The 20,396-nt window shown below is 44.7% G+C and overlaps 1 protein-coding gene across 2 annotated transcripts in view; it reads left to right on the forward strand.

Moving 5' to 3' along the window:
* The window catches only part of SNTG2 (syntrophin gamma 2), a 2,000,310-nt gene that overhangs the window by 1,713,964 nt on the left and 265,950 nt on the right, over window positions 1–20,396 (forward strand). Inside the window, exon 14 of one of the 2 annotated variants that reach the window (XM_069235852.1) lies at window positions 4,316–4,537. In XM_069235852.1, the coding sequence (XP_069091953.1) occupies window positions 4,316–4,537 (222 nt within the window). The remainder of the gene's footprint in view (window positions 1–4,315; window positions 4,538–20,396) is intronic. The other variant, XM_069235853.1, reaches the window with a different exon arrangement.

Genomic DNA, 20,396 nt, shown 5'->3' on the forward strand with positions numbered 1-20,396 from the left:
GTTCCAATCTTGGATAAACCAATCAACAATACAATATACACAGAGAGCATATACACTTTAGCACTGGTTAGCAGTGGTAAAGTGCTCAGAGTTCTACAGCCAACAAAAACAGGTCAGAAAAAAATAGGAGGAGCCCACCACACAGATCAAAATGAAAAGGGGAGGGCACGTGCAGCCCCCCCACACAGCCTGAAAAAGGCCCTGGGGACTCCAACCCCCAAGGCCATCACTTAAATGAAAAGGTAAGGGTGCAGCACAGCCCCCCTCCCTGACCTCCCTGAGCCTTTAAAGTCCCCTGGATCCCATTCTTTGAGACCGTTTCATTTGCTATGTCTCCGTGAGCTCACTCCTGGGACACAGTAGTTTCATCAGCCACACTAGCGTGGGCGGACAAACATGTGCTTGCTCTCGCCTGGCAGGAGAATTTTTTTTGTAAATCTTGTATATCTATCCCACCATCATGGAACCATGTCAGATATAACCAAATTACAATTTACACAAAAACAGAAACAAAAACCCCAAATGGTACATGTATGTCATGTGCTTGGTAATCCCACCCGTAAAGTTCAGGAAGGCAGGAGCATTTTTAAATCTCCTGTGCAAATCAGAAGGAAACACTAAGGGCATGATTTAGAGTTTGGCAGAGGGGTTCCTCCATCACAATAGGGATGGATATCCTGTCTGCCACAATATAAATCCCATAGGATATCATGGGACTTATATTTTGGTGGACGGGATACCCATCACCGTTGTGACTGAGTAACCCCCTCCACCAAACTCTAAATCGGGCCCTGAGTCTGCTCCCAGCTGTTGGGAAATTTAAAGATGCTCCTTCCAGCTGGGAGGAGACTTGTTTTCGGTTTCCCTGCCTGGACTGATGTGAACAGAACTCATATTGCCCCCGGCCAGAGGGAGCAAACATAAGTAGCTTCTCACTCCGAGCAGGAGTAATGCTGGCTCCTGCACCACGGGGGAAGCAGTCAGGGGTCATGGGAGCCCTTGGGGTGCCAATCCACGGCCCCAACATGTGGTATGTGGGTACTCTGGGTGAGCATTGGGGCACCCAGGAGGCTGGGTCCACAGGTATGATCTGATGGGGCTCAGGGGGTGGGGGCACATGAGCCCTCCCCTTTTTAAGTCCCTGGGGCCCGAAAAGGCTCAGGTGGCCACACAGCCTCCCTCCCATTTACAATTACAGCCCAGGGGGGTGGGGTCTCCAGAGTCTAATGAGGCTTGTGCCCCCTCTCCTTTTTAAGAGCATTTGTCTCTGCGGATAGGGTCCTATATCTAACCCCCTACTGTTCATGACCTAAGGCTGTGCGCAGAATGGGGTTGGCTGCCTGTGAGAATTGGCCACAGGGCCTGGCTTGGCAGACCCCCTGCTGTGCACAGCAAAGGACATGCATGGTGGGAGGCTGTCTTTATGTTTGGTAATAAAAAATAACTTTACTTTTAAAGAAACTATAAATTTACAGAAAAAAAGATTAAAATGCCAATACTTAGGTGTGCTAAAAAAGATCTATTTGTGTTTTTAAAAAAACTTAGAAGGCTTAAACCTTCCCTTTTCTTACATGTAAGGCACTCCTAAGGTAGGCCCTAGGTAGCCCCAAGGGCAGAGTGCAGTGTATGGTTAAGGTAGGACATATACTAATGTGTTTTATATGTCCTAACAGTGAAATACAGCTAAATTCGGCTTTCACTGTTGCAAGGCCTATCGCTCTTATAGGTTAACATGGGGGCTGCCTTTAAATATGATTAAAGTGTAGATTCCCTTTGGAAGTGGATAGACATGTGGAGTTTTGGGTCTCCGAGCTCACAATTTAAAAATACATCTTTTGGTAAAGTTGATTTGAAGATTCTGTGTTTGAAAATGCCAGTTTTAGAAAGTGAGCATTTTCTTGCTTAAACCATTCTGTGACTGTCTATTTGTGGATTCCCTGTCTGGGTCAGTTTGACAGTTGGGCTGTTTGCACCTCTCTCTAGATAGTGACACAAAGGGAGCTGGGGTGTAGCCTGCATATCCTGATGAGCCATCTGTGCCAGGAGGGAGGGGAGGAGTAGTCACTCACACCTGAAAGGGCTGACACAGTGCAGTCTCCAACCCCCTGGTGCGTGTCTGGGGCCTCGCCTGGGCAAGGCAGTATTTCACAAACAAGAGAGACTTATCTTTGAAGTAAGCCTACTTTAAAGGGCAAAATAGGTATAAGGGGGGGCACCCAAAACCACAGACTTTAGAACACTTCTGGAAACCAAGAGGAACCTCTGCCTGGAGAAGAGCTGAAGAGCTGCCCTGCCTGTGCTTTGTGGAGCCCTCCTGCAGTTGCTGCTTCTGCCTGTGCTAGAGGACAAAGACTGGACTTTGTGTTGCCTTCCTTCTTGTGAAGAACTCTCCATGGGGTTGATTATAGCTTGCCTCCTGTTGTTTATAGTCTCAGGGACAGCAAAGACTTCTCTCTGCCAGCACCTGGAGCCTCTGCTGAGACTCCAACTCTTCCAGTTCCTGAGACCCCGAAAGGAGAAGCTAGCAGCCCAAGAGTGAGAAATTCACGCACCAACTGCCGTGTGCGGAAAAGATCGACGTGACTCTGATCTGTGGCTGAAAAATTTACGCGTTGCCAGCTCCGCCGCTAAAAATCGATTCTCGCCTGCAATGCAACCGGTTTATCGTCGCCCGTGGCTAGAGAAACGACGCGCAGCATCGCTGAAGGAGGCTGGTGAGATCGCAACCAGCGCTGCTTGGTTTTCGGATCATCGTGTGGCAGGATTTCCGACGTAAACATCGCTGGGCGTCTAAAAACGAAGCAAGGCCTGCCCGCACCTGAGAGTGTGGTTCGAATCGACGCATCACTCTCCTGCGGAGAGAAGAAACGACGCACGTCTACTCAACTGAAGGAGAAACGATGCACGGTCTCGCTCATGAATGATATCGATGCATTGAGAGCCCTTTTTGACACACACTCGCCCATGAGGGATTATTTTTTATGCACCCAGGTACATTTCCACGCTAACAGCATTAGCTTTGTGTTTAAAATTACATGAAGACTATTTTTGTTTTTTAATTGATAACTTGACTTGTGTTTTGTGGATTTTTGTCATTTTGGTCTTGTTTTGTTTAGATAAATATTTTCTATTTTTATAAACCTCTATTGTGTTATTTTGTAGTGTTTTCTTTAAGTTACTGTGTGTGTTGGTACAAATACTTTACACCTAGCACTCTGAAGTTAAGTCTGCTGCTCATGCCAAGCTACCAAGGAGGTGAGCGGTGGTTAGCTGGGGGTGTTTCTCTTTTATCCTGACTAAAGTGAGGGTCCTTGCTTGAACAGGGGGTAACCTGACTGCCAACCAAAGACTCCATTCCTAACAGGTGCCAACTCCACAGTTACACAGATCCCACCTGGGCAAATTACAGTATTCCTGTATGTTTTTTGTGAGGCAACAAAATATCACGATGACTGCAATCGATTTGGGCAAAAGGATATAACGACCTGATGAAGTCAGCTGCTGAACAAAACTGGATGAATTTTCATCTGTGACTGGATCAATTGTGTTGAATTACTATTACTAACTTGAGAGGACTTTGTTTATACTGTCAAGCGCTCCTTTTCATTGTATTGGATTACGTTTGGAAGTTGGTGATCCCTGAGTAGTGGTTTCACGGTGGGTAGAGAGCAGAAAATCTAACTTGGAATGAACTCACACTGGTGCGATCAGTACTGGCCTACACTGCTTGTGACATTTGTTGTATTTTTGGTAACACTACTATTTAAATGATAAAGTAAAGTTGATATTTGCAAAGTATGTAAAATATTAATTACTTTAAATCATGTTGATCTATCATCATTCTCTCTCTCAAACACACTCTCTCCCGCTCTTTCTCTCTCTGTCTTCTCTCTGTCTGTCTGTCTCTCTCTCTCTCTCTCTCTATATATATATATATATATATATATACAAATATATATATATATATATATATATATATATATATATATATATATATATGTGTAAATTTAAAAAAGTATTTACTGCACTCCACGAGGTATCAATAGTGCAAATTTAATCCAAATAACAACCACCAACGCATATGTTGCATGCTTCTGTGCAATCAAAATGATGGAATATATATTTAATCTTGCTTAACATAAGATAATTGAGAAGTTGCAGAAATGTAAATGTAATTTATATGGTTGTTATCAAATGCAAAATGTAAAACGTTTTTAGGTTTGCTGACAAAAATATTTCACTTTAATCTACCTATTCTGCTACAGAGTGCGTGTGTGGTTTTAATATCAGGTGCTAATTAAGCTTTCTTTCGAAGAATGTTTTTCAGGTGTGGCTTGCTGATGAATGCTGGCTTCAAGCAAATGTATATTTAGGTCTTCTGCAGGACTACGAGCTGGAAGACAAAAGACCATATTGCTTCAGTGTCATGGTTGGGAATAGCAAAAGTCATTATTTCAGTGTCGAACTGGGCAGCGAGCTGTCCGTTTGGGAAAAATCATTCCGTAGTGCAATATTCATGGAAGTCCAAAGAACAGAGGTAGGTACAAAAAGCTAAAAAGTTATAGGTTTGTCTCCTTTTCTTTTTTTTATCTTGACATAATTTTCTGTGTAGAAGTTGCCTATTGATGATCTCGGTAATAATTTACTTAGAAAGAAACAACTAATGTCAAACAGTGTATTAACAAGACAATCTTCTGAAAAATGTAACCATTCAGTCAATATTTGTTCACAATAACAAGGAAAATAAAAGTATATGGGTGGTGATATTGGGGAGAGAAAGGGTACAGGTATGTATTACAAAATGTTGGTCGCTTCTATGTAACTTCCTGAGGTATTGCATTTGGAACCACACCAACCACTACGTAAGACGTCTGTCCACAGGAACAGATATATGTGGGTCAGTTCACTAAGATAAATCTACATGAATAGATCTACTAACATACAGATCTACTCCTAAATCTAGGGTAAATCTCCACGTTTTTACCATTTACCATTTTAGAGTCGGTGCAGAATTAAGGGTCTCCAAACTCTCAAAAGAATTAAAGGAGTATTTTAGAACGTATTTCTTTCATGCCTGTAAAGGTATTGTAAGTAGCTTTCCTGCGTCTTATGGAGATCTCTGTCAAAATGGTGCAGATATCTGTATGGGGAAATTCGTGTTTTTCTTTTTCTTTATAAGAAAGTAATACAGTTGTTTGTATATATGATGTAAATGCAAATTTATTTTATATGATTCATACTAAGAACTATTAAAATAAAACTTTACAGTACACTGCTAACAACAGTGCTCGGACAATCAATTTCTCACAATCTTTGTCCCTCTTTGTTTGTCTGGTGAGGCTGGGTACACACTCTCCCAGGGTATAATTTACTTCGTGGCCAGTAATTGTGGTGTGTGCCATTATAATCTACTCCCTATGTAACCTCATCAGCCCACAGGATCACAACATATGAGGGTTATTGGCCCCTGAAGCCTTGCAATCAGGGCATTCAGAGGAGGTAAGCTAAGTAAGTCGCACCAATCTAATGTTTTCCCTTAGTATTTAGTCTTTTTTCTGGAGCTACAAGTCCATTCAGCAAGGCAAGCAAAAATTGTTCAGGCGGTCTCTTGGAGTCTGGTACACTGTCCTCTAGCTCACACCCAAAGCTTTGAGTGGGACACATCTGAATTCCATAGCACACAAAGTCGTTTCACAACAGATGCCCCAGTCAAAGGCTTTGCCTTTGAATTAAGTCACTTTTTTGGTTCTCAAACCCCACCAGCAATGTTGGAACCTCCAGATAGGCAGGATTCCTCAAGGCTGGATACTTTCTCTCCAGTGTCCAGCTGAAGCCATTTTCTATGCACCATAGCGCCTTGAGCTGGTCAAACCTGATTTTCTTGCTGGCTGATGGAGCACCTTCCTTGGCACTTCTTAAAAAACGTTTTCCTGGTCCTCTGGAGGGGAAACATTTTCTAGGTTTCACTTTCCCCACCTGTAAGGAAAGTTCCTCCTTTTCACTACTAACACCCTGAGCTACATTTCTAGACACCAGGTTTCTCCTAAATCATCGCTCCTGCAGGAGTCAATCCACAGTGGTCAGCTGAGCCTTACTGGAGTTAAGAGTTGTTTAGCATTTTATGCTGCTGTTGTAGGTAACAGGAGGATAACAACTTCATCAGTCCCTAGGTAACAGCAGGAGTCATAGGCCCTTGAGTCTTTTTTCATCAAGAAGGCAGTCTTCTTAGTACATGATACTTTCATTCCTGGTTTCAGAATGTCTTAGGTGGTGGTTTAGTGGTAAGGTACCTGTCTGATTGAGTGCACCTAAGCCTGACTACTTTCTCACAGAATTTCAATCTCCTTTTTCAGTACTCTTTTCTCAGAGTCATTCAGCCACATTCTCTCAAGCCATCTTTCACCTGCTGGAGCATTGTCGCTCTTGCTAGTCACTCCCTGTGGAAATGAGTTGTCCTTTTCTCTGTCAATACTAGACTTGGTTGTCCTTCCGGTTGGGAATGCATGCAGAAAGTCTAGAGCTGCCCTAGGAATCGATATTACCATTTCTAACATGGTTAGTGAGTTTGTAACATTCCTTACACTCTAAAGCTATTTCTAGGTGCTACACTAATTGTTAGCTGAAGCAGCAAATAGTGGGTCCGCTTTGTAGGAAAGTCCTCCTTTTCACCCTGGTCACCCCCAGACTTTTTGGAAAGATACTGGTGGTTGCTGACTGCTGTGCCCTGTGTACTGCTAACTAGTCCCAGTGCTCTGTGTAAAGTGGATATGCAAATTAAGCTAATTATGATTGTCAGTATCAATCTACCTATAGGTCCCTAGTATATAGTAAGGCATGTGGGTTTACAGACCCCAGCATAGGTAGTGCACCCATAGGTGCACTGCTGAGGTGTCCAGTGTCATTTGAAAGGCAGGCCTGGCTTGCTTTAAATTAAAGTTACCTTCAAATTTTAATTGGAATTAAAGGTACTTTCAGAGTCTTAAACTACCTTATTGTTACATATACGTCAACCCTAAGGTGTGCCCTAACTGTCCCTGGGGCTGGGTGCAGTGCAACTAAAAGCAGGGACCTCATACAAGATGTTTTATAAGCGGTGATGAAGGAGAATAGCCAAATTAGTTTTCCCCTCTTTGTGAATGAGCTCTATAGGCTAAAATGATGAGACTTTATTTTTAATTAATAAAGTCCCAAAAGGAGCTAAATATTTCAAGTATGGTATCACACTGATTGTTACAATAAATCCAACAACTTGCCATTGTTGAATTTAATATAACCAGTTCAGGGAAGGAGTTTTAGAACTCTACTTGAAAGTTGCCAAATTCACCTCTGTCGTGTCCTTCTCTGGTTGACCAGCCTCTGGCAGCCTGGCCACGCTGCCTTGATGAGGTGTGAAGTGGCCTGGGCTGAGGACAAAGGAAGTGCTTGGGGGAGGAGATCTGTCTCAGCAGATGGTGAAACAGGATGGGGGAGAGGAGCCAAACTGGACTTCAAGCGAGGAACGGACATTTGGAGCAGCTGAGGACCTCCTCCATTTCCTGCAAACCCAGACAACTAGGTCAATCAATCAATCAATCAATCAGAGTATTTGTGAAGTGCAGTACTCACCCATGAGGGTCTCAAGGTGCTGAGGGGGGGCTGCTATTGCTTGAACAGACATGTGTTGAGGTGACTCCTTAAGGTAAGTAGGTCCTGTGTCTGTCGCAGGTGGGTGGGAAGAGTATTCCACGCCTCGGCGGAGAAGTGGGAGAACGATCTGCCACCAGCAGTCATTCTGTGGATGCGTGGGATGGTAGCGAGTGCAAGGTCGGCAGATCGAAGCTGTCGGGTCGGGGTGTAAAAGGAGAGCCGTCTGTTGAGGTATTCTGGTCTGTTGTTGTGCAGTGCCTTGTGAGCGTGGGTGAGGAGTTTAAACGTGATTCTCTTGTTGACGGGGAGCCTCTGTAGGTCTCTCAGGTGGGCTGTGATGTGGCAATGGTGAGGGATGTCCAAGATAAGGCGTGCAGAAGCGTTCTGTATGCGTTGCAGTCTTTTCTGGAGCTTGGCCATGGTTCCTGCGTAGAGTGCATTGCCGTAGTCCAGTTTACTGTTTACGAGGGCCTGGGTGACCGTCCTTCTGGTGTCAGTGGGGATCCATTTGTAGATCTTCTGAAGCAAGTAGGTGCCCTCTTGATTGGATTAGCAAGACCTAACCTCCAACATTTCTGCCATTTTGAATCCTCAAAGAATGTTGGTAACACTTCCCAGGCAGTGGTCATCCAAAAGGGTGGTGGCCTGCCTGTGATTATACAGTTGCGCCCCTTGCCTTCCACTTCAGGAGCAAGGATAAAAATAGCAGGGCTGCACCCACCTGTCGGATCAGTTCAAGGAACAAGGACAAGAAGAAGGACTGCCCTGCTAGGTACCTGTCCTGCACCTGAACACTACTTTCTGAAGTACTGCACCAGCTGCATACTTGGGCTTCACAACAAACAGGACTTTGCCTGTCTTGAACTGGTTCAAGAAGGGACTCCCTGTTTTCTACAGGTAGGAAATAGCTGACTAGAGTCCCTTGCTTCAAAGCCTGAAGAAACTAACCAGCTGACCACAGTCCATTGGGCATTTTTGGATTTGAGCCAGGTGCATTCTGGGAGTTGGAGTTCTAACCCTCAATGAGCAACTCAGAGCTTCTGGAACCTTGGGGTGAGTTGTGGACTCCTATGCAACCTCCAAAGACCTTCTGATAGAAATCCAGAAGTTTGGAGAAGACTGGAGAACTTTTGGAAAAAAATTCCATAAAGGAACCAACCTGATGTAGTGAGTCAAGCCGGCTTACGTTGACTGTGACATGGCCTGACTCCTGGAAAGATAATCCGATGACATCGACTCACAAGCTTGCTGTGGAGGGTCATTTGATGTCAGAGAGGAAAATCTCCAAAAAAGTGACAAAGTCCGAATGTAAAAAGTTGACCGGGACTTCACACGCAACGTATCCGAGGAGGGCTGTTGCGTCCAATTTGAACTTCGGCCCAGATGAAGATTTCCGTCTTGAAAAATTGACTAAGTCCAAAGGTAGAATTCTTCACCGACATCTCCTGAGACGCATACCAAAGAGGGCTCCAGGGACTTTGCCCTGGTCGAGTGTGTCCAGATTGGCGCTTTGAATTTCTGCGCAATAAAAAAAAATATTCTTTAAAAATTCATATCCCCGGTTCTCCTTATCCAATTATAATCGTTTTGGTGTCAAATTAAAGACAAAAATATTTAGTATTTTTATAAATCGTTTTCAGATTTTTAAACTCTCTCCTGTGTTTTATTTAATTACTGTATTATGATATTTGAATGCTTTACAAACTTTGGCCCTCATTATGACATTGGCAGTAAATACCAAATACAGCCGCACTGACTGCAGCCAACATACCGCCACAGAGGCGGACATTCGTCTTCCAGATTATGCCACATACACACAAAACCAACAGAAAACAGCCACAACCACACATCTGCCAGACCCACTGAACGTGATAAACTGTTGGTACAACCACCCATACCGTTATGCCACCAATACAACGCCTCCAAATAATGGCCCACGAATCACTACAGCAGACATTCAACGGCGGTAAACGATTGGCGGTGCACACCGTCACTGCGGAAATGGCCACCCAAATACAAAACAAGACAACATTGGCCAGAACCAAAAACACACACCTGACACAAATATACACAACCCACACACCCACCAACAGCACTATAAAACACACACCCACATCACCCACAGTCCTTTGAAAACATGGGAAGACCGTTACACTTTGCCACCCCAATCCTAAAGAGAACGTCACACATATATCACAACTCTGGATCTGGATGAACTCCCTTGCCCATCTGCGACCACTGGTCAGTGAGCTACCCCATCCCACAGCCAGTCCACTACAGAGCCCCCTTTCAGAATCCAACACCACAGCAGCCACCCGGCGTCCCCAGACCTCTGTCCCCAGGACACATCAATCAGTAGTGTTCCCACCTGTTCATGGACCCGAGTCCACACCTCACAGGCAAGACCATGAGGGTCCTGGGGTCAGTGGGAGTGGGCTTACCGTTCAGAGGACACAGGCACAAGGGGCCAGGGACGGTCAGAGTACAGCTGTGCGCTGGGGGAAGACAGGCCCAGGGAACCGACTGGCCAGGAGGCACTCACTAATGTCCTGGGGGCATACCAACAATCCCAGGACAAGATGGGTCAGGTGTTAAACATCATGCACGAGTACCAGTGGCAGCAGGGGGAACACCACCAGGAGATCAAGCCAGAATTGCAGACCACCATGGTCTCCATTGCAAGCATGCAGGGTGACATGGCCAACATCATGAGGGAGTACACAGCACACCAGCAGGCCCCTACTACTAGGCAGTGTACTGACCAGCCCTCCACATCTGCTGCAGCTAGTAGACAGGAGGCCCTGCCACAGGACTCACTGGCCACGAGTACCTCTCCCCCTGCAGAAGGTGAACCACCCCGCAAACTGCGATCCAGAAAGACACCAGATATAGTTGCCAAGACCAATACCACTGCCAGGAAATGAGCCCCGCCCGAATGTCCCCTTGGGTTCCACTATGTCACCTTGTCCACGATGAACTGTCATTGCTCCCCTTCATATGCCCCCTTGAACTCTGGACCTGTGCAACAAACAGACTGGCCCACCACACTGGACTTTTCCCAACCATCACTCCACTCTATTGCACTTTGCATTGTATACCAGAATAATTATTGAATACCATTGGACACAAATTGAGTAATAGTGCTTTATCTGAAGTACATTTACAATGTATTGAACTATTTTGAACTGCATGGTCCTGTGCAAATGTCCTGTAATATGTTGATCCATCCTACATCTGTGTCTCAGCAGTCTGTACACATCACAGCATCACACTGGTGTAACCACCTCAAAATCTGCAATATGGGAAGCCATAGGTGACAGTCCATTGGGATGCAAAGGCAGTGACTGGCATAATGCTACAGCCACACAGCACAACACATGGATGGAGAAATGTTTAGTTCAAAGTCTTACCTGGGTGTCATTGGAAGTACTGCTATATCATATGTGTCCTGTTGTCCACATCCTACCCCTCACCCCCCTCCTCACTGTCCTCACTGTCCACTGCTGCCAAAGGTGCATTGTCAACCCCTTCCTCCTGCAGATAGGGCACATGGCGTCTGATGGCCAAGTTGTGCAACATGCAGCACACAACAACAATCCTGAAGACCTTCTCAGGGGAGTAGCACAGGGATCCACCTGTTAGATGAAGGCACCTGAACCTGGCTTTCAGGAGACCGAAGGTCCTTTCAACAATCGTTCTGGTATGCACAAGAGCATCATTGTACCTATTCTCTGCCCCTGTACAACTTGGAATCCTCTCAGGGGTCAAGAGCCAGGACAAGTTTGGGTAGCCGGAATCACCTGCAAGAAGTGAGGGACACACATTAGCCTTGCACAGTGGCAGGGGGTATAACTCCTGAAGACATACACTGACATACATTGGGTGGGGGCTCAGGCTCACCTATAAGCCACACTCTGTGCCTCTGTAGTTGTGCCATCAGCTGTGGGATGCTGCCATTCCTCAGGACAAAGGCATCATGCATTGAACCAGGATACTTGTCAGTGACACGTGAGATGTACTGGTCAGCAAGGCACACCAACTGGACATTGAGTGAGTGGAAACACTTCCTATTCCTGTACACCTGGTCATTGGCCTGAGGGCGGGAGGGACTAAGACAATATGGGTCTCATCAATGGCCCCAGTAACATGTGGTATATGTCCCATTGCATAGAATCCAGTCTGCACAGCGGGCAATTAATATACCTGGGGCAATGCGATGTATCTGCACATGTGTTTGAGCAAGGCTGCCAAAACCCTTGCAAGCACAATAGAGAACATTGGCTGTGACATACCTGCAGCCAAGCCCACTGTCACCTGGAAAGAGCCTGTTGCCAGAAAATGGAGCACTGATAGTACCTGCACAAGAGGGGGGATTACCGTGGTGCAACGGATAGCAGGTAGCAGATCAGGCTCCAATTGTGCACACAGCTTTGTGATTGTGGCCCTGTCCAGATGATAAGTGAGTATGATTTGCCTGTCCTTCAGTGTAGCCAAGTCCACAAGGGGGCTGTACACGGGGGCTTCCCTCCCCCTTCTATTCCTTCACAGTGGTTGGTACCTAAGGGACCCAAAAGTAAGAAGGTCAACAGGAACTATGGACACACTACATCAGTGTACATAGAGCATGTTTGTATGTTGTACACTGGAATTGTCTAGGTGTGTACATTCAACAACAATGTGCACTTTTAAATCAATACATGTGGAGTAGCAGTAGAAAATGGCAACCGCCTGTCCTGTATGCAGGGACAGGTGGAAGTGATCTCACTCTGCCAGTGTAAGGCATCATGGCGGGAGGCGGTATGCACCGTCGTGCAATTACAAATGCAGTATGTGGGCCATTTCTTTGACAGGCTGGATTGTATGGTTAATGATGTCCTTCTGACTGTGTTTCCTCTGCAGGTCAGCGCCCATCAGAAGAAGGGGTTGTGGCATGCCATCACCAAGGATGTGCAGACCCTGGAGGTCCATAGCCGGCGGATTGCCCACTGCAGGAAACGGTGGGAGGGCCTGAGACGCAGACTCCGAAAGACCGCAGAGGCCCACCTGGGGACAGCCTCCCAACGAGGAGGGGTGCCTTTTGAAACCTGACCCCCCTGATGGCACTCAAGGGGATGAGTACAGTGTGTGTGACAACCATCTCTGTTGCCTTGTATGAGATTTTGGTGAAGGGTTTTTAGTCAGTGGATGCTCCAATATGCCAGCTTACACATTGCAGCGTGGTCCAGCTTAGGTATTAGGGGGGGAAATGAATATTTTAGATGGCTAGGTAGCTGGCTTTCCATGTCAGACAGGGCTTAGTTGGTTCCAATTGATGTGCAGATGGCAGTGTTTGGCTCCTACCTGCTGTGGTATCTAGCCAATGGTATGCTAGTGTGGTCCATACTGCCCATTCTTAGTCCCTGTGTGTGCTAGTGAGGTGAATGCCATCTGTGCTGTTTTTGCTGTGATTGCCCCTGTGCTCCCTTTCTTCCCCACCTTTTCTCCTTTTGTCATGCTGTCCATGTGTGCAATAGCATCATCTGGCGAAGGAGCAGGGGCACCGGCGAGTGAGGGAGCTGCAGCCTACTGGACCCAGGAGGCAGAGTCCACTGACTCTGAGGGACCAGTGGGACGGAGGCCGAGAGGAGCACCACGGGGGGACAGGAGCTGATTGTCAGAGTCACCAGATCCTCGGGGTCTGTGCACGTTCCCAACACTTCCACCACAAGACAGCTCCAATACTCTGATTAGATTTATCACAGAGTCTAAGAGAGTCCAAGTGGGGAAAAGTGAATTAGGACGGGAACAGCTGGGAAGGAGACCTGTAGGAAGCAAAAGGTTAAAACACAACATCAAAATTAATTCTCATGAAATCAGTACCATGCTACAACTCTAAGCTTCGTCTTTTCCGAAAAACATGAACAACCCTAGAATAGTCCTAAAACTGATTAGGCTTTAGATGAGCGAATGCCTGAGGAGGAAACAGGAAAAGTTAAATAGGACTTTCAGATTCGAGTACTTTCTTTAGCATGAGAATCAGGAAACACTCTGAGCAATTTCTAAACAACCATATGAATCTCCTTTTAAGAATATATATCAGGAACACACAGCATTACATCTAGAACTCTGGTATTGTTGTGTTCATCTCAGAAAAAACATTGGGAAGTGAATTGCGCACATTGCAGATTTTTATATGAGTATTAAACACCATAAAGGATTGTGCACCATGAAATCACACAAGGTAGATTCAAGGAATAAATCACGCAACGTGTCAACTTGAAATGCTACCAAGAAAATGTCTTAGAATAGTAGCGCACAGTAATTTACATTATTTATACACGAGGAAAGAATTGAGCGTCTTGCCGATTCAAATGCCAGCATACAAATGCCAAGAAATGGTAGCGCACAATGAACAACATGAAAAGCACTCAGGGAAAGAATTGCGTGTCTTGTTGATTCAAATGCCACCATGCAAATGCCAAGAAATGGTAGCGCACAATGAATAACATGAAAAAACACTCAAGGAAAGGATCGCGCGTGTTGCCGATTCGAATGCCACCATGTAAATGCCAGAAAACGGTAGCGCACAATGAACAGCATGAATTACACACGAGAAGTGAATCGCGCGTTTCGGCGATTCGAATGCCACCATGTAAATGTCAAGAAAAAGTAGCGCGCGCGCAATGATCAACAAAGTTAAATGCTCATGAAACGAGATGCACGTCTTGCCAACTCGTAAAACATCATGTAAATGTCAAGAAATATCAGCGCGCAATGAACAACAATGTAATAACGAAGTCAAATCTTTATGGAATAAATTGCGCGTCCTCCCTATTTGCAAACCACCATACAAATGTCAAAAAATGGCAGCACACAAGTAATCTGTTATTCATTTAAGAATTAAAATCAAGAATATGAAAATTCTCAATTACGGTGTTGGGAAATGTCCAAACACCGTCTTACCGCCTGGAAACAGTGATCACCAATGAGAGATGAGTGCAGAAGACTGGAAAATCCAAATAGGCCGCCGGGACAGGAGCTCAGGAAGAAGCTGCTGCTCTGCACTGTGACCTCTGAATAGTGAGCACTGGAAGTTGGGCTGACTCTCTTTTATAGAGTCTTGGCCCAGCCTAGAACCACGCCCAGGCATGTTGCAGGAAAAGTCTCTAGAAGGCCCTGGAAAGGGACCACACCCTAACACACTCTGAATGTCTGCAGCAATACATTGCAAATGTACAGTATTTATAAGCACCCTAAAAATGAATCTTTTGGATGGAATTCTGCAATGCAAAAGGTTAAACAATAACATACCATCACAATGCATAAATTACATTATCTTGCGAGAGTTGGGTTTTTGCATTCTAGATGCCCGTAGAGCGCGCACTGTCCTGGTGTTGACAGTACTCCCCTCTCCCAGGCGCGCTCTAGGGCCTGGTTTATCTGGATTGAGACGATGAAAACGTCTAACAAGTACTGGAACATGAACATCAGATGCGGAAACCCATGAATTACTTTCAGGGCCATAACCTTTCCATGAGATTAAGTACCATAGGTTACGCCCTCTCAGTTTAGAGTCCAACACTTTCTTGACTTCATATTCTTCTTCCCCCTGTACTAGAACAGGAGCTGGATGAGGGTGGACCTTTTGGACTGCCTTTTTTAAGAGGGAAGTATGGAACACTGGATGAATCCGTAATGATTTTGGCAATTGTAGTTTATAGGTCACAGGATTGATTTGCTGAAGAACAGTGTAAGGACCTATAAATTTGGGGTTGAACATGTGCTTCTTCTTGAAGTCTATATGTTTTGTGGAAAGCCACACTTTGTCACCAGGTTGATACTGCGGTCCCTCACAATGTTTCTTGTCATAATGCTTTTTGTATTTTTTTGGGGCTTTTTCTAAATGTTGTTGAATCGATTTCTGAGTTTGATGCAAATGTTGAATGATTTCTGACACAGCTGGAGTGGGAGAACTTTCTTGGGGAATTGTGATGGGCAAGGTGTCAGGATGATAGCCAAACAAACCAAAGAAGGGTGTAACACCAGTAGACGTGTGCAAGGAGTTGTTGTAGGCTAACTCAGCTAACCAGAGCATTGATGTCCATGAATTAAGTGCTTTTTCAGCGTAAGCACGTAGGTATTGCTTCAAAGTCTGATTTAGTCTCTCCGTTTGACCATCTGGTTGAGGATGGTGGCTAGTAGATAGGGTAGATGTCACTTGGAGTGTTTTACACCATGTCTTCCAGAAGTTGGAGGCAAATTGCGATCCCCGATCGGAGAGGATCACTTTTGGCAGTCCATGATAACGAACCACTCTATTCAGTAAGATAGTTGCCAGTTCACTAGAGGTGGGTAATTTCTTACAGGCGATGACATGTCCATATTTCGTGAGACTATCTACTACCACCAGAATTACTGAATGCTGTTGAACCACTGGCAGACCTGTAATAAAGTCTAAAGAGATGTGTTCCCACGGACGACTTGGGGTTGGCAGTGGGTGTAACAACCCTTTCAGTTTTGAATGACTTGTTTTAGTGCGAGCACAGACTTCGCAGTTGTTTACCATTGTTTTTACATCCTTTGTTAAGGTAGGCCACCAAAAATAGCGTTGGATTAATTCAAGAGTTTTAGGAGTACCAGGGTGACCTGCTGTAGGTATAACATGCAACCAATGAAACACTATCTTGCGAAGTTTGGTAGTGGGCACGAACAAACGAGCATCGTGAAAGGGTAATCCTTGCTTGATTGATCTTTTCGGATCTGCTTGGGCCCACGCCTGCCATTTTTCAACAGTGAATGAATTGCGGATGTCTTCAAAGAAATCTTCTGTTTTTATGATACATAGGACCTTGTCAGGAGCAATGATAGCTCTGGAGGTTTGAACTGCAGGCAATGTGGTAGACTCTTGGCAGGACAAGGCGTCAGCTTTGCGATTATCTTTACCAGGCCGGAAGGTTACCACAAAATCAAACTCAGCAAAAAACAGCATCCAGCGTAATTGCCGAGGAGTCAAAAGTCTGGCAGAACTCATGAATTGAAGATTGCGATGATCATTATATACTGTGACAGTATATTTAGCTCCCAACAAATGATGTCTCCATTCTTTAAAGGCGTCACGAATCGCCAGAAGCTCTTTTTCAGCAATGACATAGTTCTGTTCGGCTTCGTTCAACTTCCGAGACATGTAAGCTACAGGATGAAGCTGACCAGTGTCTTTGTTTCGTTGTGACAAGACTGCTCCTATCGCCACATCTGAAGCATCAGTTTCCACTATGAAAGGTCGATCCGCATCTGGATGAGTCAAGACTGGGGCAGTGGAGAAAGCTTCTTTCAAAGTTGAAAAGGCTTGGTCTGCTTCTGGGGACCATACAAATTTTTCTTTCTTTCTTAATAACTTAGTAATTGGAACCACTGTCTGGGAGAAATGATTGATGAACCTCCGGTAAAAATTTGCAAACCCAGGAAACATTGTACATCACGAACAGTCTTTGGGATGGGCCATTCAGATACGGCTTTTACTTTCCTTTCTGCCATCATCATACCTTGAGGGGTAAGGATAACCCCTAAAAACTCAACTGTGGTAACATGAAACTCACACTTGGTTAGCTTGCAATATAAATGGTGTTTACGAAGGGCTGCCAAAATTTTCTTGACATGTTGAACATGTTCATTCTCATTGTCTGAGTAGATCAAAATGTCATCAATGTAAACTATGGCAAAGATATCGAGGTGCTCTCTAAGAACGTCATTTAAGAAAAATTGAAATGCTGCTGGAGCATTGCACGGACCAAAAGGCATGACGGTGTATTCAAAAAGGCCATATCTTGTTTTGAATGCCGGTTTCCATTCGTCACCCTCTCTCATTCTGACCAAATGGTAAGCACCTCGAAGATCAAGCTTCGTGTAGATTTTTGCTTTCTTTACTTGTTCCAGTAAGACCGGAATTAGAGGCAAAGGATATTTGTTCTTGATGGTGATTTTATTCAAGCCCCTATAGTCGATACAAGTTCGAAGCTCTCCGTTCGCTTTTGGAACAAAAAACAAAGGAGAAGCTGTGGGAGACTTAGAGGGGCGGATGAAACCATTCTCTAAGAACTGATCCAAGTATTTTCGTAAATGTTGATTTTCATGTTCTGACAGGGCATACACACGACAGTTGGGAAGTATTTCCCCTGGGACTAGATCAATTTGACAGTCATAAGATCTATGAGGAGGTAAGTTCTCTGCTTCCTTCTCATCAAATACATCTTCATAAGACGAATACTGTTTGGGCAACTGAACTTCTTTCTCTGCGGCGGTAGCTATGTAAGAATGGTGAACTTCCGATTCTTGAGTCCTTTGGAGACAATGTTCTTTACATAGCACTGATGAGAACACGATCTTTCGTTCTGCCCAATTAATCTCTGGATTGTGATGAGTTAACCATGGCAAGCCAAGGATGATCCCATACTGGGGAGCATGGATCACGTCAAGGATGAGTTCCTCTTTATGTTTCTTTCTTTGATTTTTACCTTCACAAATTATTGTCAAGGGGACAGTCTGAAGAGTTATCGGACCTCCAGTCAAGAGTTTTCCATCAACTGCCTGGATGGTTTCTGGGGTCTTCTTTTCAATACATGGGATCCCCCATGCACGAACCAATTGGGGGTCAACAAAGTTTCCGGTAGCCCCAGAGTCGACTAGAGCCTTCTTGAAATAGGTCTTTTTCTTGACCTGAACTCTTATTCCCAATTTTAGATGTTTGGATTGTGAAGAATCCACGGTGACACCCAAGGGCAACCCTTCTCTACAACTTGGGTGCTTTAGATTTCCCGACTCAACTGATGCATCGGTTGCAACTTTCTGAACTGGGCCTCGCTTGCTCTTTGTTTTGATTGGACAATCTTTGGCGAAATTACCTTTCCGCCCACAATAGAGAAATTGCCAATTTTTTCTGCGTAGGTCCTTTTCATCTTTGGTCAAAGGTCTCCTGATGGTTCCAATTTCCATCGGTTTCGGCGTTCTTTCTCTCAGAGTTCTTGAGTCTTTGTTATCATGAGCATGCCAAGAATGTTTTTCAGTCTTTTTACGCGTTCCTTTTCGTTCATTTAAACGATGATCAAGCCTCAAGACAAGGTTTATTAAATCTTGACAGTTTGCAGGTTGTGGGTTGATTTGCGCTAAGATGTCTTTTAGCTCCTCTTTGAGTCCCCTGTAAAACAAGGCCGCTTGTTTTTCTTCAGGCAAGGATGTCTCAGCGACCAGCCGATTAAAGTTGGCTAAATATGACACTAAGTCCTGATTCCCTTGGTGTAAGTCTAATAATTCACGATCTGCTGACTGTGTTACAGTTCTACGATCGAAAACTCTCTCAAATTCATAAACAAAATGTTTCCAGTTGTACAACAGGGGACTATTTTTACGCACAAGAGGAATAGCCCAGGTAGCTGCATCTCCAGACAGATATGACAACAAGAAAGCTACTTTAGACTGGGCATCGGGGAAAGTATGTGGTCTGCAGGTGAAGTGAAGTTCCACTTGAACCAGAAAAGATTGCGCTTTCAAGGGATCACCTGAGAAGCGTTCTGGGGGAGCTAAAGGAATGGCTGAAGGAACATTGAGGGAAATGTTAGTCGGATTACCTCCAGAAGTCTGAGAAGAAGTACCTGGCCAAGACACACCTGTGGGACTTTGTTCTTTCTTCTCAACCTTATTCTGTAACTGACTCACCCTCTCAGCTAGACTATTTGTCAAATCCTTTGATGATACCACTTCTGACTGGAGCTGGGTGATAGCCTTGACTAGCTCGTCCAGTGTGGCCATGCTGAGAACATACACAAACCAGGAGGATAATAATTTGTGGGCTCACTATTCTGTCAGAGTCACCAGATCCTCGGGGTCTGTGCACGTTCCCAACACTTCCACCACAAGACAGCTCCAATACTCTGATTAGATTTATCACAGAGTCTAAGAGAGTCCAAGTGGGGAAAAGGGGATTAGGACGGGAACAGCTGGGAAGGAGACCTGTAGGAAGCAAAAGGTTAAAACACAACATCAAAATTACATCTCATGAAATCATTACCATGCTACAACTCTAAGCTTCGTCTTTTCCGAAAAACATGAACAACCCTAGAATAGTCCTAAAACTGACTAGGCTTTAGATGAGCGAATGCCTGAGGAGGAAACAGGAAAAGTTAAATAGGACTTTCAGATTCGAGTACTTTCTTTAGCATGAGAATCAGGAAACACTCTGAGCAATTTATAAACAACCATATGAATCTCCTTTTAAGAATATATATCAGGAACACACAGCATTACATCTAGAACTCTGGTATTGTTGTGTTCATCTCAGAAAAAACATTGGGAAGTGAATTGCGCACATTGCAGATTTTTATATGAGTATTAAACACCATAAAGGATTGTGCACCATGAAATCACACAACGCAGATTCAAGGAACAAATCACGCAACGTGTCAACTTGAAATGCTACCAAGAAAATGTCTTAGAATAGTAGCGCACAGTAATTTACATTATTATACACGAGGAAAGAATTGCGCGTCTTGCCGATTCAAATGCCAGCATACAAATGCCAAGAAATGGTAGCGCACAATGAACAACATGAAAAGCACTCAGGGAAAGAATCGCGCGTCTTGTCGATTCAAATGCCACCATGCAAATGGCAAGAAATGGTAGCGCACAATGAATAACATGAAAAAACACTCAAGGAAAGAATCGCACGTGTTGCCGATTCGAATGCCACCATGTAAATGCCAGAAAATGGTAGCGCACAATGAACAGCATGAATTACACAC

Source organism: Pleurodeles waltl, chromosome 5 (assembly GCF_031143425.1).
Source record: "Pleurodeles waltl isolate 20211129_DDA chromosome 5, aPleWal1.hap1.20221129, whole genome shotgun sequence".
NCBI lineage: Eukaryota > Metazoa > Chordata > Amphibia > Caudata > Salamandridae > Pleurodeles > Pleurodeles waltl.